The sequence below is a fragment of the Opisthocomus hoazin genome, chromosome 12 (genome assembly GCF_030867145.1).
Source record: "Opisthocomus hoazin isolate bOpiHoa1 chromosome 12, bOpiHoa1.hap1, whole genome shotgun sequence".
Taxonomy (NCBI): Eukaryota; Metazoa; Chordata; class Aves; order Opisthocomiformes; family Opisthocomidae; genus Opisthocomus; species Opisthocomus hoazin.
The window spans coordinates 12,595,249-12,617,654 of NC_134425.1; the positions used below are offsets into that span (position 1 = coordinate 12,595,249).

Here is a 22,406-nt window from a genome sequence, read left to right on the forward strand (position 1 = left end):
TAATGAATATCATCTGGTTTGGTGAACTGTTCAGATGTCACAGCTGCAGCAACTGACAGCAAAAATATATTCATTGACTTTGTCAAAAAACTACTAAGTACCATTCCAGAAGATAAGCTACCATCAAGCAGAAGTTAATGGGCTCGTATAAGCAGTAAGTGGATGAAATAGTTTGAGCTCCAATATACGTAAGCTAAACTAGATCAATCAATCTTTCATCTACAAATACGTACACCATACAATGCCCTTTACAGGCCACATTAAGGTAAAAGTTTGAAACAATCCCTCTACGGTTATTACTGAGTATCAATTGTAGCTAAAGAGGCAGTTTAATTTTATGTGTGCAGATCAGAAAAGCATACAGAACAGGAGGCCAGCACATGTCTGGCCCCTAGGCTGTAGGTAGCAGAGGCAAGCCGTGGGAGAGAATTCAATATGCTCCTGGGCCTCCTAAACTGAAAATTCCTTTCCCCGTACTATTTGTGTGGCTCTTGTAAAACTGATTTATGGAGAGGACATTTCCCAGATTATTCTGATCTTTCACTCACTTTCTCAACTTTGCTACAAGAAAATAAGATAAATGCAACCAATACCCTTGCTTGTTCTTAGCATCATCATCAGTTCCTTTTTAACACTATGTAAATATTTACCATACTAAGGCAGAAGTTCTTATCCACTTCCTGTATCTCTCTAGAATATAGGCAGAATCTGATGCACAGTGTTTTTTATTCTTTTGGTGTTAAAAACACACAGATGTGAGTTTGCATTTTAGCGTGGCAGTCTGCACTACTGTATAATTGCTTTAGAGGGCAAAACCCCAAACATTCAATGCATTCAAATATTAAGGCAGTGCCACCTGTGTCATTACACTTGACACAAGCAATTGCCATAGCCAGACCTACACAACCCTTTCTTCAGTGAACAATTTTCCATCATCTTCCATAATTCAACGATAGCTCCAAACTCCCTGTACTTAGTTTTTAAGTCTTTCTGCATCCCTAGTTATTCCTACCTTAATAAGCTGCTATCAGAGCTGCTGTAGACCTTATGTGATGGAGCACTCAATAGGTGTGCTGAGATCAATCTTTCACCAGAGTTTCACCAGAGGCACAGAAGGTAGTCTTGCAAGAAGACAAAAAGTAGATCGCAAGAAGCTATTTGAGGACAACATACCTAGTTTCTTCCCTATCCAAACTGGTCAGAATTAGTAAAAAGCACAGTATTTTCCTATCTTTTTGTAATGAGGAGGGACTATTCAGTTCCAGTTTTATCATTAAGTGGGACTCTTAACCAGGGAGTCAGAAGAAAGCATAGATCCAACAAAAGTTTTCCATGAAAATGCACTGATATCAATATCATGTCTGACAGACCTGAGCTGTTCTCAAACTTTTAAGGAATCGCTGAAATTTTTTTTAATGCCTTCAACTACACCTAGGGATTGGAAAGGTTAAAAAAAATAAAACTTGTTAAATTGCCATTCCATTTGAAACTGGCAGGTTGCCTGTGCAAAAATAAGATTGAACAAAATATAAAAGTAAATCAAATACAGGCCAGATTTCACTCTGAAGCCACTCCTGATGTATACTTGGGATAACCATGGGAAGTCCCATAAGCAGATGACATGCTGGCATTTATCTAGTGTAAGTGGGAAGTTTCAACCTTCCTCAGGATCCAGATGGAATAGCTTTGAATCCAACAGACACTTCTTTTTTTTAAAAAAAAAAAAAAATTAGCTTCTATGGAGCCTTTGCATTCAGTGACTTGAATAATATCCCTCTCTCTCTTGCTACAGCAATGCTCTGTAGAAAGCCATCACCTGCAATCCGAAACCTTTTTCAGCTTTTGTAATGCACCTACCTTACTCATTTTGTGAGCTTCTGCCTGGGAGCTACAGAAATAAGCAGTGTGATAGCAGCCTGATAGCAGCTGCAACCAGAGGCTTATTTCACCGTACAGCAGCAAGTGTAAAATCTAACTGGTCACTCTTGGCCAGTCTAAATCATCTTTGAGCAGGAACCATTCATAAAGGCAGAATCAACAAAATCTTCATCAATTCCACTAATATAGCTTATCTGCGTGCCTCACCGGGACATCTGAGCTCCTTCTTCCCATCTGTCAGTCTCCTCGATAAAAAGACTGCATATTCCAACAGTGTCCCAACCGGGAATTAAAAAAATAAGGGTATCAAAAACATACTTTATTGTTGTGGTGTTTGAGACACTTTGTTGTGATTATTTAAAAATGAAAGCATACTATGCACTGTCCTATACTGAGCTTCCTCCTACTCATTTCCAGTTACATTTTGTTAATACAGCATATATAAAGGTAATGGGAGGTGTGAGATCATCAACCCCAAAGAACTTGTACTAACCCAGCGCATACATGTAACATTGTTCTGTCAGTGTGCTTCAGCTCTAGTTCAGCAAGTAGTCACTAAGCCCATTCTGTCCTGAGGCAAGGCTTAACTGAGGCTGGCAGGGATGTAGAGGTGTATGATTCTGCACGCAAAATGCTTCCAGTACAACACATCAGCACTTCTTCATGAGCTGTTCATTCACATTTCAGTCTGGGAAACAAACCCACTCTACGTCTCATCCTTTCCACCAGTGATGACATGAATGATCATCTTTATTAAGACGATAGAGAGATTTTAAACCAAGGGAAGAGATTTCAGTACCTTAGTAAGATCCAGCCTTAAAATCATCTCCAATTTTTAAAGGGAACAAAGAAAACCCTATCAATTACAGACATACAGACACCATTGCAGCTTTCCCAGAGCTGATGTGCCTTTGGGGGGGGGGCGGGGACAGACATCACAAAAAATCCACAGCTACTTCAGTATGGAGAGAAGTGGTTTTAACTTACATGTAGTACTTCCCTTTTGTCTCATCTGGGATACAAGCAGACAAAAGCCAGTGGAGAGAAGCCACTCCTAGTAAAGGGCTGTATCTTGGATGAACCAAGCTCTCATGACTCATCTGCACACCAAGACATTACACTCTGACAGGATCTGACCCAACTGAAACGTCAACATTCCTTACTGCCGGGTTAGAAAGGAATAAGGAGTGAAGGCATGCCCTTTCAAAGATAGGTTAAGGAGAAGCAGTACAACCTACGCCAAAAAAGTCAAGTTGTACTACACCTCTTTCAGTTATGTGGAGTTACTTTACAAATTGGTCTGTTGAGATGCAGAAGCACTAGGTAAAATAATATAATGTGATATTTAAGGGATTTTGCAGATAGATAATTTATCGTCTAACAGAATGAATAGTGTAAGCAATTTTCCACTAGTACTCTCATTCTAAATTAAGTGTTTGCTCAGTCATATGTGCCCCTTGCATTGTATTTACAGCTGCAACAGCCAGCACGTTCTGTTGGTGCCGTGTCTGGTTAGTTACACAACTCCCATCACTGGATAACAGCAATGGTTTGTGCATCCAATACAATTCATATTTACAGGATTAGATATAAAGTATTCATATTTATGCATGTATTTTTTTACAAGTTGCAGTTTCACTGAAAAAATACAATTCGCCTCAAAAAAAAAGCTTAGTACTCTGCTATTGCTCTTCTATGTATGAGCTTTACATAAATTTCCAGATATTTCATTCTGAATGAAAAAACATAGCGTTTTTATATATGGAAATGTACAGTTAATCAAAAGAACATGTATTTGGATAAGAGGAGAAAAATTTATAAGATATTCCTTTGCCAAAAGTGACATAAATAACTTTTGCCCCCAGAAAATTCGAAACCAAAGAATTTATATCAGCATAGCATCTCATTCTGTAGTTGTTAGTCGTTTGAGCAATGCCCATAGCAGTAAGTCAGTCTGTAAAGTGTGGAGGACTAGACTCAGTGTCAAACTGAAAATAGTACTGTAAGAGAAGTTTATCAACTGCATACTGTTTTAGGAGCTAGGCTAAGGGGAGTTATTAATTCCTTCTAATAAGGGCAATATTGCAATATATCTTGTCTTTGCCAGAGACTGGGTTCAATTAGATTACGAGCATAAAAAAAGAGAAAGATTCACGATGGTGAGAAACAAGAGATAAAATAGACAAGATTGGGAACAGCTAAGGAAGCCCTGAGAATGTGCTAGATAAATGGGCTGTCGTGAAATAAAGAATAACACCTCAAGTACAAGCGGAGAGTGTAAGAGAGAGTACTTTCTATTTGAAGTCACTGCTAACCTCTTAAATTCCTATAAAGCAAAATAGGACCAAATATTAGTGCTCACACTGGGTGGCACCACAGGAATCTCCAAAACAGTCACCATGTTAAGATAATATGCTATGTCTTCCATAGCTAAACAATACACAACAACAACTCCAAAAAAATCTAGTGGACTATTATTTTCTTTAGACAGTGTCTTCCTGTTAGGAGGATCATTTAAAAGTTGTCAAAGTTTCAAAAAAATCCGAAAGGACTCACTGTGGCCTCTTCTCTCTCCCGCTAAACTTTACAGGAAGTTTATCACCAACTCCAGTTTCAGTACTACTTGACTTCATTTTGACCACCACAAGCCTGATACTGCATGGAGTCAACCTCACACCCCATGCTCATGTTCTCGTTGTGATGGCAACAAAGTTGATTCTTCCCTTCTATCTTTGCAAGTCAGCCAAAATTACCAATAAATTATCAGCCAGTACTTTCAGTTCAGGTGTCAGTTCCCTGCAATTGTGATTTAAACTAACTGGCACTGCTGTTATATTTGCGTCCTTCAAAGACACAATTTGCAAAAATCTGAATAAAGAAGCCTATGGAAAGCCAGAAAGAGTACACACTTGTTGGACGCATTACCAACAGAGATAGTTAAACAAAACTGTACAAATGGGAAACACAAATACAATTTTGTGAATTTTGAGGAAGTTTAGTTCTAGTGCAACGGTTGTAACATCAGCGGAATCTACCCCTCAAACGTACAGCCCATACCCAAAAAGTCTTTGTGCTAAGAGTATTAAGTAGGACGGTTTTCCATACCCTTTTAATTTAATGCTACAGAATCTGTTTAATTTTCAGAAAATCCAGTTTTCTCTTTTGGCATAAAAGTGCTTTGTAAAAGCTCAGCACATTTCTTGGCCGTCTATCTTAATTAAAGATTCTCAGCCAACAGTCAAGTGCTTCTAAAAAATTAACAAAAATCCTACTACATGCTAATTCCCCAGTTCTTTTTGTATTTCTACTCAGTTCTCCGAATGCGAAGCATTAGCCAATGATAATATACATTGGCTTGAAGCCATCACCTTCTTTTTAAGGTTATTGTGACTGCAAGACACTAAGTGGTATATCCCAAAGGAAAAGAGTGGAAAAGACATTGCTAAAAACTATCTGCTAACATCTATCCATACAAAAAGCACTTGCACTTCCAAAAACACATATTCACTTTACAGAACATTCAAAAGAGCAAAATTTTGTTAGCCTTAGTTTCTGTAGGAAACAAATTATTTATCTGTTCAACAGGCATATAGCCAGATATAAAAATACATCCATGCCATATTTGAAAGCTAGTCTTGGTATATGTTTATTTCCAGTTAATTTCTTGCATCAATAAAATTCTAGTTTACTCAGTACATAGTCTGATCCTGAGCAGCTAATGGGAGATTTCTTTTTAATTGGGGGGGGGGGGGGGGGGGGAGGAGAGGGGGGAGGAGTGTTTGTGGTTTTTTTTTTAAATAAGGTGTGGATTAAGGATAGGAAAATGGGTGCTTATTGCAACTTGTTTTCAAGGCCTAGGCCCAAATTCGGTTACTTTTACTGCATCCCCAGACTTCTGTCCACAAATAAACATACGGAGCCTTTTACTTAAGCAAGGATTCTATCTGCTGAAGTGCCGAATCCTTCATCCCATCATTTCTAACATTTACCTCCCCCTCCATTAGCAGTATGATCCCTCATGAATACACCCATGGACAGTCAATTCAAATGTATAATCATATGTCACTGGTTGAGTCTCTAGAGGAAAGTTACAGTTTAGCTTTTGATACTCACTCTTTAGCTTGTCTCAAAATGATATTTGACTTGGGAATAAATTACTGGAGTTATTCTGACTTTTCCTAGTTTGGGATGTTCTTGGCGCTTTCTGTTTCTCTCCCTTAAGCAGATTTATTATTGAACTTAATAGAACTAGAGAGCTTTGGGGTTTTGTTTTATTTTTTTTAACATGGAGGAAAGCAGTTATAGTTTTTGCCATATACAGTGGGAGTGCATTTCAACTGAAAAATCAAAGTGGCTGGAAGTAAGAGTAGTCATGTTGCTGCATAGAACTGCTTGCCTGGACCAAAGGCGCACAAGCCCGACAGCTCAGCTCAGCCTATGGTCACCTGGTGAAGCGCAGGGTGTACTTACTGCACCACAATACGCAGGGTGCACCTACTCCACACTGCTTTAAGGTGAGGTCTGCCTGCCCACACAGCTCCCTCCTTATGCAGTACCAGGCCAAACTAGGGAGGATGAAATGAGAATGACTGCACCAAACGCAGTCTCTCCACAAGGCATATAGCCAGTTCGAATACTAAGAAAGCCTGGACTAAAGCACAGGCTTGGCACCATCCTTGGGTTATTGTTTAAACATATGGGGGAGCCCAAAGGGCAGTAAATTTTTATTTACTTTCAGGTTTTTAATGAGTAAATTTTAAGTGCCCATTGTGATGGTTTTCGATTTCAACAATTTATTAGATGTTAAGGCCAACAGGACTGCCCGAGCTTCTGCCTACTAAAAAGCCATGTCTTTGATGAAGCTCCAGTGCCTCGCTAAGAATCCCACTCTGAATGAGCCTCTTCCCCCCTCTGCTCCAAAGCAGTTTCTTGGGATGCTGACTCATCCCACAAACTAAAGCATGCCCCGTGCTACAAAAGCATGCTCCTCTGTTTCACTCTGGCCCAAAATTCCCTGCAAAACCTTGGAGCCTTTTCACACCTAGTAACAAGACACGATTCCTCTGTTCCGCTCAGAGCCCAAATTTTTGAGTTTTCACATTCCACCTTGTACACAGAAGTTCTTTCAGCATCAATCAATTCATGATACAAAAGAATCTTTCCAGGAATAAGCAATCAAAATTACCATTATGCAACATACATTGTTGACTCCAGCAGGATGTTCCCCAATAAGAGGGAAATAATTGCTGAGCGACTCCCGCAGAGTCAGTTACTAACAGCTCCAGAAATCAGTCTAATAAATGGGTTGTCCATAAGAACGTGAACTCATACAATGCATCTGTCTCAGGCTGTCTGTTAGGGCTTTGAAAGCCCTTAGTTTTGGCACCTGTATAACCACACTTTGTAAATGCCTCTTTTCACAACTGAAACGTTCTTTCTGTGCTGTACAGAAGTTCACTTGAACCAGAGCAGCCCAACCAGTGAATTCCCCAGCTACAGTGAAAACGGAAATGATACCAGTTTACTTGTTTCACCCGTTCTGGTGGCTGGAGTAGTGATCGGACTTGTGCTGTTTCTATCCTGCGTTACAATCATCATTGGCAGCCTGCGAAAGGACGGACGGTTAAGACATCCACATCTGAGGAGAGATGCTGTTTATGGTAAGATAGCTGGTTATAGCAAGATAATGCAGTGTGACAGGCAACAAAAAGCATCTGGCCACTATACAAGGGATAAAAAAAAATAAAATCATTAAAAATAGGATGAGTAGGTCACAGGGAGCTTTGTAGTTTAATAGCATCTTTGTGCTGGCACTGAATTCACATAGTGCAAGCTCCATAGTTAATGGTTAACAAAAACAAGGCCAGTGCCTACAGCATTTCTTAAACAGCTTATTCCCTTGATCATAGAATAGCTTGAATTGGAAGGGACCTTTAAAGGCCACATAGTCCAACCCCCTGCCATAAGCAGGGACATCTTTAGCTAGAGCAGGTTGCTCAGTGCCCTGTCCAACCAGACCTTGAATGTTTCCAGGGATGGGGCATCTACCACCTCTCTGGGCTACAGTATAAGATTTGTTCTCCATCAGTAGATTTCTGACAGTTTATTTTTATATCTCATTACAGCCTTGGTGTAGCATATAATGTCATTTCTATTTGTTGGAAAGCCAGGAATCTTTTCACTTCTGCAGTGTGCACCAGCCTACAATGACTGGGCAATTACTTTTCTGACAATGAAAGTTAATAACTGGATATAAACAGAACAACAGGGCATCAACATGTCCTTACAATGGTCATCATCATGAAAGAGACAGGTTTGCTATCAAAAAACTGCCCCCCCCGACAAAAATCCCCCGTACTTTAAAAGGATTTGGGAATATGAAGGTGTTAATTGTAGAATTATATTTCTGGCCAATTTGGGGTTTGCTGATCAGGAGTTACAAGCCACTTTTGTCAAGGAAGTGACAGAATCTGACTATTTCTATATTTAAGGAAAAACCAGTTAAAAAAAGTTACTGTAAGTCTTCAGCTAGTAAAAATTCAAATGATAAATGGATTAATGAATTGAGTGGAGCATTAACAAATTTTATCATCTGTGGTTAGGCTCCTGTATCTGTAGTTTGTTACGAGAGCACAGCAGTTTGCATATTGTTTTTTTCTGTATATAGAAAAGATAATGATAGCGAGCCACATAAAAATGCATTGACTCAAACCTTGATTTTACTGAGGTAAATCAAGTATCCACTGAAGTGAAGTGCACTTCATTTAATTATTTGGACCAGGAATTTACATGTCTAAAAGAAACACATTTCCTAGGATCAATTTGTCCACCCGGAGTCAGGAATAATTATTTTTGGCTTTTCTAGAAACATTTATCCAGATAAGTGAATAACCTCTATGTTTTGGGAATAAATTTTAGACTCTAAGAGAAGTGAAATTCAAACTTCCATGGTAACGTACAGAGGGAAAAAAGCCTAATGTCTGCTGTTATTGTAACATCTATTTTTCCTACTTTTCAGCAGCTACATTTGGGGTTAAATAGTTAAACCCAAATTGGAGTTACTGTTTTACCCATGAACAACAGTATTTTGGCATGATAAAATACTGACCATTAAGATTCAATCACCACATCTAAATCTACTGCTACGTTAATTTCAGCTCCTTTAACAAATCCTGAAGCCAGGCAAAAACATATAGGACAACAGTCAAACTGCTTGTTAGAAACAACAATGCTAGAGAATTGGAAAAAGAAAAGCATGGGGATATTTTCAGAGAAATTCACAAGAATAATCTTAAACTAAATTGTGCCAGTCTACCCAAGTGAAAATTTTACATTAGCACATGCCATCCTAATATCTCAGCATGCTTCCACTGGCCAGCATGGGAGCAGCAGGAGTCACTGTGAAGCTGGCTTCCTTCACTTACCAAGCAAAAGGAAAGCACAGTGCATGACAGACTGGATTAGTCCTGGTAAATTCCTCGAGAATAAATTGGCAGAGGTGAAAACTGCGAGAAGGAGGAATGGGCAGTTCAGGAGGAATGGGCAGTTCAACTGAGTCCTGCCGTTTAGCGTCTCTTGTGAGAGACACTACTTTGATGTCACGTTAGAAGCTGGCCCTTCTCTCCCAGTACTATTTTAATGTATTGAGTGAAAAGGGGGGTCGCTTTTTTTGGGATTGCTAGATTTTGGGATTGTTGCATTTCCACAATTTGGGATATTCTAATGGAAATTTACCCCGGAATATTGAGCATTAACTAACTATCCTCAAAGACAGAAAATAGCACTAACTTCTTGGTATTTCTGGAGCTATGAAACTCTTGTATGAAAGCATTAAGAAAGCCCTGCAGTGGGCAGCAGGATGATTTTCTCTACTGTTTTCCATTTTTTCCCCTTTTTGTGAGTATTTTTATCGAGTACAGCGTTTTCTCAAGACGCATGCCTACAATCAAACACGTAAGCTTCCTTTTAAAACCCTTCACAGAATTGGCGGGGTTTCAGTGCATGCAACTCTTGGGAACTTCAGCAATCCTGCCAATGTTCGAAGCTGCATGCAGCACAACTGACACTCCTTTTCAACTTTTGTGGCACAAGAAAAGGTTTAGACACTTGCAGCTTGTAGGGCAGCACTAAATATATAGTCCCTGTGCCACAGCACGAAAAACCACGGTTCATCTACAGGTGACGCTAACTTGCTCTTGAAGGAAGTGTCCTGTGTAACCTGATTGTTCCAGAATACCAGTAATTCCTCTGCCTCAGATAAGTTTTCTTTGCTGATTTATGGCAGTGTTAAAAACAGTGATACTGTCTCAGAGAATCCACCATGGAGGAAAAGAGCAGCAAGTATTAATTGCTTGTTTTCCAGCTCCAGATGGCTTCTCTTACGGTGGCTCTTTCGGAGAATTGAGATCCACCTGCATGGAGGAGTTTCCCCCAGCTTTTGATTTTGGTTCCTACCTGGATATACTTTCTCAGGTCAATGTCACGTATCCTGATTCACCTCCACGGTAAGCACTTCTCTAAGATTCTGAGTGTTATAGTCCTGCACTTGCAAAACCTGTTAAAGAAGAAACTAAAACTGCTAGACCTATACCCACTACAAAAATGCAGGTCACACAAACTCTAAACACAGATAGACTTTGTTTAGTTTAAGTTTTCCTTAGCAGAATATATCTTTACTAAATAAAGGCATGTGTACAGCCAATTCTCATTTACTAATATTTCACATTAAAATTTATCATATTGATGGCATACTAATGAAACATGCAAGTAAAACTACTTATTAACATCTTTCTTTAAAAGCAATGATTTTACAATTCAAAGTTTCACTTCCAGGAGAAAAAGACATACTTTTTTCAAGAACTTTCTGGTTACATTTATTACTGACCTTGATACTGTTTAGATCAGAGTAAACAGAAAAAAACAGGGTGAGGGTGGGGTGAGAAATGCAAGATACCTTTAAACCTTTCCATATTTTTCAGCAAGTCTCACTTCTCAGCTTTCTTAATGCCGGTATTCTATCAGAAAGTAGAACTGAAGAAAACATGCCATTCTGACATGCCTAGTAATTGTACTTAACATCCTAATTTAGGATAGGGAGAAAATTGCTTGTTCTTTTAAACATTGATTTGAGAAAAAGATTCAAGAGATTGGTTTTTCGTCTTATATCAGTAATCTGTGAAGGAGGACAACTATCATTTCAGCTGTTTCACCCAAACCTGCTCTGAAAGCCATAGTTGCATGAATTGTAGTAGCATCTTTGGAGAAGAGCATCCTTCAAATATCAGGTAGTTCTAATTGCCTGGGGAGGTAACATCGCCAGAAGAGGCTCTTTCCAAAGACAGTTACTGCATAAATATATATATATATAGCAGGTACTTCCACTTTTGTGTGCCTGCATTCACAAGATACAAGAATGACCATCACGAGTGAGAAGAGTCGTACTTGAGGCCATCGAGATCTCCTCTGTGTGCCTCATGCACCTTGAGGTTAATAAATGAAGAATTCAGTTACTCCCTCCAGTGAAATCGTTTTAAACAGAACATCACTTCAGGCTTTCTGTAGTGCTCTATCTTATAAACAGCAAATAATGGTTGAACAGCAGGCCGTCAGTGTCCACCTGCCCCCCCTTTTCTTTTTTTTTTTTCTTTTCTTCCTTTTAAGGAGACTTGTTTTGAGTTAAACTGATGTAAGATCAGCCCTCTCCTGACTGCTTGTATACATATGCACTATAGAGCAAGTCAATAGTTATGAACATACGATATATAGATCTTTGCTTTTGCTATTCTATGCATGTTCTACAAGCAACCCTTTATGTATTACACAGTCATACTATATAATAAATGGGCTTTTAGGAATGATGTAAATATTTTAGCAGAAAGCTCACATGTGAAAAATTATTCTGAGCCTGGCATCTAAATTGGTAGAACTCCACATAAATCCACTTAAAAAGTTAGACTGGTCTTTGGACCCACACCCACGAGTCTTTACTAATAAAAGCCAGACAGCTAACACCCAGGCAACAGCCCGAGTGGGCAGTTGGCCAGATTTCTGAGAACAAGCTCAGACTCCTGTGAACAAGCTCTGAGAATATATTGCTTTAGCAGACAGGTCTCCTAAGACTATACCAAAGGTTGCTTCCATTTCCAGTTTGAAACAGGCCCAAAGAAGGATTTTCTACCTCTATGGAGTTCTGTTAGGAAGGAGATACATGAGTGATACAGGATAGAACTACATGATCTGTGCTTTCCTGTAAATTCTCCAGCTAGTTCTGTAATAAGCCTGGCACAAGTAACTATCTTGTATCCTACCTTGTTCTAAGAAACTATTCTGGGACATCAACACTAGGATCAGAGAGACATGAAGGTGTACAACCACCACCTCCTCAAGATTCCTTTCTTGGCTGAGTAGACTGCATCCCTGAGGGCCCCAAGATCTGACTCTGCACACAACAGGAAACACTGCTTATCCCATTAATTGCAGTTCTGCATCACAGGTCAAAAGTAAAGTTTATTGTTAATGCTTTTGCTGTTTTCTCACTGCTACCATAGTTAAATATTTTAGAAAAAGTAGCACTGGCAAATCATCAAAATCTTATAAAGTTTTACATCATAGCAACACAGCTTGGAGAAGACTTCAGGAAAAGTAGAGCTTAGCAGATGGCTGAAAGAAAAGCTACATAGAGAGACATTTAAACTTACTATTAATACATTATATAGTCCATTGTAACTTTCTGTTCAGAAAAGCACTGGCTGAGAAGCATTGTATGAATACATTGTATTATGTGAGAGACTGAAAAAAAGTCTGTGTGGCTACCTTTACACTCTCCTCCATTGCCTAACACTAAATTGTACTTTTTCTAATTAATAGAGCACAGAGATTATTTGGACTGATGGGTGCTAACAGCAGGAAAACTGTCAGACATGGCCTTGAAGCATAAACAAGACACACGACCTTATGCATTTAAAATACTAACTGGGATCAATTTCATTACATATGATAATGTTTTGAAGAGTAGTTTTACTGAAATGTAGCACTGGCTAAATGAATGCAATTCCTCCTTCTAATGCGCGCAGTGCAAGACGTGACTTAAAGCTAAACTAGCATGCCCGAAAGCTAATAATGCAACTGTAGCATGAACAGAACAGCAATGAAGAGCAGCGAGGAAAGCAACTGCATTGGCAAATAACTCTCCATCACGTATCTGAAGTGAAAGAATTCAGTGAGTGAGAACTAGTGTCCTGCTGCCACAGGCAGACACCAAGGCGTTGGCTTCATTTAACCGCACTGCTCTAATACAGCCTGCAAGAGGCAGCCGCATGACATCGCTGCGTACTAGGTGCTGCGGAGTACTCTTGAACATAGCATGTTTGCTGAAACCATACTTTCTGAGGTCGTTTCAGTAGAAAGCACAACACCTCTATTTGGTCAAGGGGGTGATTATAATCAGTCTAGAATGTTTTCATTAGATTTTACAGTTGGGCTTTAAACCATTAAACGAGTGGAAAATGAATTTTAGGGGAAGGCTGATGAAACGGAGTCAGAGTACCCATTTCTGTGGCTGAGGGAAACCTAACTGTTCGGGACTACCCACTCTGGACTCTCCAACTGAAAGTCCAATACAAAATACTATTTGTATAAAAACTTTAATAGGGAAATTAATTTATGAAAAATGCCTTGGGATGTTCATAATTTAATTGCTTTTATATCTAAATCGCAAATTTCTTTTGAGCCTCAATTTGATTATCACCATAGACATTTCCACTAACCACTTTCTTACATTAGATTTTCTGTTAGATTTAGAGGAATATCATGTGCTGAGTTTTGTTATTTAGCCTGCCATAGATGCAGGGTTAGTTACAGAGAAGCTGTAACTTGACAGCCCAAAATACGCAATGCTCCTATCCATAAACATGTCTTTAAGATAATTAATGACTTTCTAATAAATCTCAGATCTGTGTTAGCATCTGTCAAATTGATTTTACATGAGGTGTAGAAGGGAAATACAAAAACAATATACAGTGAGTATGAACAAAGCAGTTTCAAGATATTAACGCTCTGTATTTTAAAGCATATTTCTAACATGTGCAGATACTTGTAGCAGTGCTGGAAGTTAAGGTAATGTTTTCTAGTCTGTGTTACCAGAGATGGCAAAGTATTTGTTTCCAAGAAACCTCACTCATCTGAGAAAGATGATCCAGATGGTATAGCAACAATTCTAAACCACAGAATTCTTTTCCCCACAGATTAGGGAACTTGAACAAATTCAGCCAGGTCAAGTATGAGAAATATCTCCTTGCCACAGCTTAACTATCACCATAGTAAACACGACTTTGAAAGAAATACTGGAAAGCCTGTAAAATCAAGTATTTGCCAATTTGTTCAACATTCACTGTGATAGTATAAATAATCTAATTGAATTTTTAGTATCAAACTTTTAAGAAGATTAAAAGAAAAAATCAAGAGTATTATTTGGAGTTATAGGGCAGGCAGCAGACATTTAATCAAGAGTCTTCTGGAGTTTGATCAAAGATGGCTGTAGTTGTCATTTCATAAATCTCAAACACATGGTGTTGACACTGTGTGGATAATATCTTCATAGACAGAAATCATGAGCTCATGCTCATGTTCACTGTGCCCAGAGCTCATTGTAACACATGCACTTATAGTGAGCTTTCCTAATTATCTTTACATAATAAGAAAGCTGTTTAAAAATAATTTGAGCTTACATGCTTTAAATGGCTTAAAGTACAGTACCAATCAAGGACCAAGTAAATTAAAAACAATTGCATATTCTTGATTAGCGTCTCCAAAATCCTAACAATGAGCAGATTTGAGATTCCCGGCGTGAAAGGAATTTTATCAACTTTTCACCTTTTGGCCAGAGGAAATGCATTTCACCCCACTACTAAGTGCTTTTTCACTTCTTAGTAATTGGATATTAATGGTATGTACAGAACTTCAGGCAGCCAAGGTTATCGCCTTTTTTATCTGCGACTCATGACCGTCTAATACAGAACATCATTGAGGAATGACTCTTGTGTGAGATGGATTTAGCTTCAGGAAGAGTTTTAACGGAAGCCATAAAAGTCCTCTCTATATTTCACATTGAAATGTGTCGTGCAGAGCACATTATGATAAAAACCTGTTAATCACCCATTATCCTAGTATTCACGTTAGAACACATTTTGGGGGGGTGGTGTTTGTTTGTTTGTTTTAAGTGTGCTCGCTCTACCTCATCTGGTCATCTTGCCTAATCTATATAGGACCAATTCTAGAGAAAATTCTCTTGTTTATAGGCTTGGTAAATTCTAGTACTCTTAATACCCATGTTCAGTCTGCATTGTTTAAACAGGCAAATCAATTTAAAAATTACTTTAAAGTGGCAAAAGGAAATGTCTTAAAGACAGACCCTAATTTCCCTCTAAATACGAAAACCAAAAAAAACCAAACTACTTAAGGTACTTCCTTTTCTAAGACATTCTTTTCCATCCCCCAATTCTGAAGAAGCAAGTTAGCCATATCAGAGGGAAGAAGGCTTGAACCAGCTTCCTAGATTTTCTTGAAAGACAGAATTAGGCTTGCAGGAAACTAACATAAAAACCTGCTATGTTGTGCTGTATTCCTTTGCCAAGGCCACTTTTCCTGCAAGTGTGCAAGGTAAGTAGCTTTTGGCACAGTACAATGACAGTTGACAAAGCACAGGATGGACATCTGTGGTTAAGTTCAGATCTCAGTTCAATACCCTCATTGAGATTTTCAGTCAATAAAGTAAAAAATACCATTGGAAATGTGACAGTATTAAATCCCCTGGAAATCATGACATTATATAAAATTCTGGATTCTTTCAACTCCAAATTCTGAGCAACTAGACCCTCAAAAGCCCCTCCCTTCACATCCTAGTGCTATTCCTAATTAATATTAGATATAGAAAAAAATTATTTGCGTTTTGATGAGTTAGTTGCTCTCTGCTGTGAAGGGATTTTTACGCAACAGACACATTTCACAGCCCACCTAGTAGTGAGCACACGGAGGCTGCCTCAGTGCCCGATACTAAGCCAGCCCTTGAGAGGTCAGAGTCTGCAAGTGAGATCCCAGCAAGTGTGTGTAGACACTAGTATTTCAGATATCTCTAGTGTATCTCTAAACAGAGCCCCGCCCTAGTGAGGTTCTCAGCTGATATGAATGCCACCACACCAGTGGCAGTACCATCAAGTTACATCTGCTGTATGGACAGGTTTGCCCTCAAGCTGCCTTCATCTTGCCTTTTTCTGCTAACAGATCCTCCCTTCAGGACACCAGTTCAGTCAGAAGAACATAGGGTTGAAAGGATCTTCTGCAGTTACCCAGTCCCACCCCTGCTGCTGCAAGTAATCATTCTTGATAGAAATTTACCTATTCCATAACAGAGTTTGCAGGGAACTTTTGTCCCCATTATACTCATTCCAGAATACCTAAGGACAGACCTAATTCGTAATTGTTATGGCAACCTTCTTATTTCCAACTTAAATTTGTTTACAGCCATTTTATGACACATTTCTTTATGTGACATTCCCATTCCTCTTAAATACCCATGCCTTTCTCTTTACTTGCTTCTTGTATTTGCAGTAATATCTTCTCACACCTCAGCCTGCATGTTGTGAGGCTAAGGCACAAATTCCTCTTAGCTTTCTTTCATAAAAAATATCTGTTGGGACACTTACTGTCTAACCAGACTTTCTCTGTACCTGTCCCAGTTTCACTCTAGAAGTGCAAACTATTGCTGCATATTAAAAAAAAAAAAAAAAAAAAAACCAATACAACAAACCTGCAGCAATGAAAGCAGAAAAACCTGAAAAACCTGACAAAAGAGAGGCACCAGACATTTCTAACCAGAAATGTATTGTCCTATGGAGAACAATCACAACTTAAAGTTAAATCATTGATAACAGTACTGAAAAAAAGGAATATTGTTCTCTAATTTCCCAGTAGTTAGACATTCTGATGCATACTGCAGCTAGCATTTCCTAAAACACGTCACATGGCAAACTTTGTCACATATTAGCAGGTCCCAAGCATTCCTGGTGACATGCAAAAACTGGTAGTGTTATTTAGAACCCTGTTTGTGAATTAACTCCATGGCTTGGCAGGCTACAAGAGATTATTTTGAAATAAATTTATCTTCACTGATTATTATTACTCAGTCAGTACCCATAGCTTCACTGTCATTTACTGTATAATAGTTACATAAATCCAGAGACTAAACACTGCTTATAATCAAGTGGTTCTTACTATATATAAGATTAACACCAGGTTGAAATGTATCATATAAAATATTGATCATACAATGACTTGTTTTATTTAAAACATTTATTTTAATTGTTTAAAGCTGCACAATTATGTTGAAACTCTATGTCATATTATATCCATTTTAAATGCTATCTGGGATTTGTTCTCATAAAAACACTGCTTACATTTAATTTCCTTTTTCATCTGAATATTTATTCATCAGAGTCACAATTTCTTCAAGATTATCTTGACACATAGTGCAGAATAAAGATCCACACTTTTAGTACTTAGTAACACAAATAATCCTTTTGTAGCTGTGGGGAATGGGAAATTCCAGAAATAACTATGAACAGAAAAAAAGCAGAAAAATAAATGGATTCCAGGTTTCATGTCTCCAAGCGTTCAGTTACTTAAGCCTTAGATGTTTCCTCGAACAATACCTTGGGTTACATTTTTTACTATATAAAAACATAAAACCAGAAAATAAGTGTTATTTGCTCGTGGTTACCTACTCTTAAGATCAGGCAGGCACCTTAGAGGTGCATTTACCACCCCTCTGGGAGCTTAAAAGTCAATTAAGTTCAGAGATCAGCCTCACTCTACAGCCAATAAAAAAAGAGAGGTTCCTCCAGAGTACCTCGAGAGGAATCTCCCCCTTGTTTAAATAGCCATGTTTCAAACGTATGTGACAAAACATTCCCAGAAAATACTCCGGTGATTTTATGGAGCATTGGATCATTCCTTCAGGGCCCTGGCTTGATTGACACTGTGGGCTGTTACCTCTGGGTGTTAGATGTTTGTTACTCACCCCCTCACCCACTGTAATTTGGGATCAGTCATAGTACAAATTCTCATGTAATATTACCAAGGCTGAGACACAGATGGATTTTGATTTCATAAAAACACAATAACTACGAAGACTAAAGTGGCATAGGAGGAGGTGCCACTTAACTACACTTGTTCTTGCACTATCATTCTCCTAATTACTAGGCCCCAACAGTTCGGGGTGTTTCTTTTCTAAAAACAATGTTTTGGCTTTTCATTCTATCACTGTTCAAGAATTAAACTAAGTGAATGACTGAGACAATCAGTAACATGGAATGGATTGCTATTATATGAGAATATTAAACTAATGCTTAATAAATCACTGACAAAACATGCAAAACAGAAGCCAAAATACGGTTAGTAAATGCACCTAGTATGTCAAATGGAAACTGTCAGCATCAAAAATAAACCTAGAAAAGTATTCCATCTCATATATCACTGTAAGAGCAGTTCTGTCAAAAATGATACATTTCCTCATAGTAGTTACACATCAGGAAAGAATCTATGTATTATAAGAAAAAACACCTCAAAGGAGACACCGACAGATTTCCAAGCTGCTGGCCTACAAACCCAGCTGTTAGTAGATTGTGCAATCAGAGATAGCATCATCAGTTGCAACTACTTGCATGGTCATCAAACGCATCATTTTTTAACTTTGATCCTCCCTTTAGAGAGTTACGGTATTTTTGTTCTAATTTCAGCTTTTCTTTATTAGGTAACAACATCATATAAACATCCTTTGTGTTGTTTTCATCATAGCTTAAACCCATCAGCACATATATTTTTCAGATTTAGCGATTCTGTTTACCATTATTAAAAGACGACAGTAGGTCATCAGCAAAATGGAAACAGTTCAACAGGAGCAATTTTAGTAGAGTCATAACATATAACAAATAAATGAAGTAAACAAAAAGATATGTATTTCATGAAAATGAATTCTTCATTCCCCAGATTCGCCTTTTCTTCACTAGCTATTGTTTGCATCTTAAAAAATTCTGTAAGTAGAACCTTCTTCTTTCCCCGGGGAGTAGGTCATAATTTATGAATGACAGCTAGTTAAATAAGCTCTTTTGTGTTTCCTTAGCAACAAACCTATCCTAATACTTACTGCAATGAGACCTGACAAATTCATAAACTTACTGCCCCCCCCCCAACACTGAGTCAACAAGGTCAGCTTGAAGAGCTGTTGTATTTTTTAAGCAACATTCTTCTCTTCGCGGATCACATTTACATGCAGTAAGATGATGTTAACAGACATCAGTCCTCCTTGCCTTTCCTAGTATAATTATCTCTTAAAAACTCAACAGTATAGTCTACAACGACAATGACATGAAACAAGGCCCAAAAAAACAAAAATGTAAACACCACCACATTTCATGGTCAGTAACCCCTTCCTTCTCATGACTGCCTGTAAGATACACTGAACCTTAAGATAATACAATTAAAAAAAAAAAAAAAAAAAGGATTAAAGTGAGTTCACCACAAGTACTGTAACCAAGGATTTTTTTCAGGGCTGAAAGACACATGATATTTATGAGATGCAGTATAATGAGTTCCTGTGGTCCATTATTAAGTTATGGTAACATAATACTTTTCAAAAGCATTTGCTTTCTTGTCTAGAAGGATTTTCCTGTGACTGCTGTATTGAATTTCAGGCATCAGCTACTTTTTACTTGTACAATAACTTCATAGAACTGAATCTCTCAGATAAAACATAACTATCATTGTATTTTTTGCAAGACACTAGCAAGTATTTTTGATTTTCCACTTCAGTCACGCCAGCCCCATGCTCTTGCATTTTCAGTTGCAACACATATATATGTATGTGTCATTCCCTTTGCAGTTACTGAGGTTGCACTTTTATGATACGGCTAAGAAGTTCTGCCTGTGAGCTGTGGTGTAAGACCTACCCCACTTCCCCCATCTCCTATACTTTTTCTGCTCCCCTTGTGTTACATTGATGCCCTCCTGACTACGCTGTGAGCTTCCAATTCTGATAGCTGAATCAGCAGAAATCTGGCCCAGGAGAAACACACACACAAAAAACCCAAACCAAAACAAACAAAACCCCAAACAAACAACACCACGCCAACCCCCCCCCCCCAAACCTACAACAATACCCCCCAAAAACACACGCACAAAAAGCATGCACACAACCTTTTTGCCTATTCAGCTCCAGCTTGGGGATCACAGTTGGGAGGAAGTAGTGCAAGGAAAAGAGTGAGAGTATGCAACAGCGCAGGGGACACTTCCTTTCAGTGACACAGACATTAGCTTATGTCAAAACCACAGTATAATTTTAATATTAGGAATCGTCATTACTGATTGTTATGGATGCACTGATTCTTCTTAAGTAGCCATCATTACATAGTACCTCTTGACACCTGTGGTATTGAGGTCTCCATACTAGCTGATGAGAAAAGCAGCTACTTCATTCTATCCTAGTTTGTGCTCTTGGCAAGAAAAAAGGAAAGAAACCTAAAAGCTGTGTCAAAGGTGCACACCTCACACTGCAGGACCACATAGCAGTACCACTTAGTTCATGATACACACCTCACTGCAGTAAAATGCAAGAGTCCATTCGCCTCTTCTCCTCAGTCATGAACCTTTATTTTAAGAAAACAGTAAAGATTTAGTCCAGTATCACTCAAATCAATACATGGCAGTCAACTGCAAGAAATGATTGACATTATAATCTTTTGTAAATAATCCTTTAAATCCTTTGAGGAATGATTTTCCAACCACCAACATACGTGGACAGTGGGTGCCTATTGAACTATGTATTACTTCCTATAATTGCTTAGAATCACCTAATAAAAAAAGATTAGATGCATAAGTTTACATGTTACTGTCTCTTTGATTGACAGACTGTGCTTCCTTGTCTGCAAAATAAAATTCATGCTTGTATTGTTGATAATTCATTAGCTATACTACAGGAATACCTCTATAACAGCACTCAAAGCACAACCAAATTACTGAGGCTTGTTAAACAGGGGGGAGGACACCAAACAAACAACCCCCCCAAAAAACCAGCTACAAAACACTTGGAAGCTAGGGAAATAAATACAAAGTTAAAGTTGGTTGTATGACCTTAATTCATCTCCTTTCTGTCCTCAACAGAAAATGCTAGGATCCTTATCTGTAGCCTCCACTACTAGCATCATAGCAATAACTGCTTGCAATGTCAGCATTACAAGCAAAGATACCATGCTTAGAATAGTATATGGGAAACCAAGTATCAAGATCATAAATTGCTAATGAAATACAAGAAGTTTTTGTTTTGTTTTTAAAAAAAGCAAGCCATTTGAATGATTTGTAGTTGTCTCCTTGGCCACAACAATCTGTAGGTACAGCTGTGAGAGTGCCAAAAAGTTACTTAATGGAAAATATGGCATGTGTTCCTTACTGCCCTATTCAGTTTTTAAAACGTGAACTTAATCGCCAAAAATGAGTGTGGGAACATTAGTTGCACTGGAGTTTGGAGAAAAAGAGACAATTATTTTTTATCCATCATATGTATGACAAATTGCCCTAACACTAATATCTTGATGCTTAAAAGTCTTGACAAAAGACCATTTCACTATTTATCGCACTTAACATATTAATTCTACAGAGCTGAGCTACGGTCCATGAAATTTATTAAATTAATGCAAGGGAAAGAAATGCAGGTGATTGGATGACAGTAAGTAGAAGGTTCATACTGTGCCTATTTCTCTTACAGATCAGTAGCAGATTTCACCTGTGGTGGGCTTGGGCTTAGAATCAGGAGACAGAGAAGCTTCTTCACTTTTGCATCTCAGCAAAAGGATTCAAAATTTTCCACCTTGAAACTGGCATTACTGTGGACTTTTCAAAACTGAAACTCTTTTACTGTAACAACAGGACCCAGTAGGTGCTTTTCATTAAACTGATTAAGTCAGTCAAAATCTGTGGAAAGATTTTGAATAAATTCACTGGGCTTTGGGTCAGCAAAATGTAAATTAATCAAAGATGCAGCTCATAGTGAGTAATCCTGCAAAGAGTGGTTCTTCCTTTACTCTCTCTGAGTTCATGAAGATTTGAGGACATCAGGTCCTCCATCTCTGACTGAGATCTAAGATCTTTTAAAGGAATATGAGGTATGCTTGAAAGCTTCAGTAGGCTTAGTAGAGGCTGAACTAACATCTTTTGCATATGCTATACAAAAACAATTCAACCTCCTATGTGCTGGGACTTGTTTCTGAAGTATCTAGCAGCCCTATTCAGGAACTTCAGAACAGAGTTATATTTTTAAACACCATTCTTTCTGATGGGGAAATCAAAAATTTCTAGTCTGAATTTAAAACCATTGTCCTCATTAATATAAAAATAAGATAAAAGGGAGGTAAAAATAAGAGCACCTTTAGATACTTGAGTTAAGTAACCTAGTAGTAAGATTTCACTTTCTTACCTTTCCCTTC

The 22,406-nt window shown here is 38.2% G+C and overlaps 1 protein-coding gene across 1 annotated transcript in view; it reads left to right on the forward strand.

The window, feature by feature from the left end:
- Nucleotides 1–22,406, forward strand: part of BEAN1 (brain expressed associated with NEDD4 1) — a 62,013-nt gene that overhangs the window by 37,372 nt on the left and 2,235 nt on the right. Inside the window, exons 4-5 of the mRNA XM_075434143.1 lie at nt 7,329–7,538; nt 10,241–10,382. Coding sequence (XP_075290258.1) covers nt 7,329–7,538; nt 10,241–10,382 — 352 coding nt within the window. The remainder of the gene's footprint in view (nt 1–7,328; nt 7,539–10,240; nt 10,383–22,406) is intronic.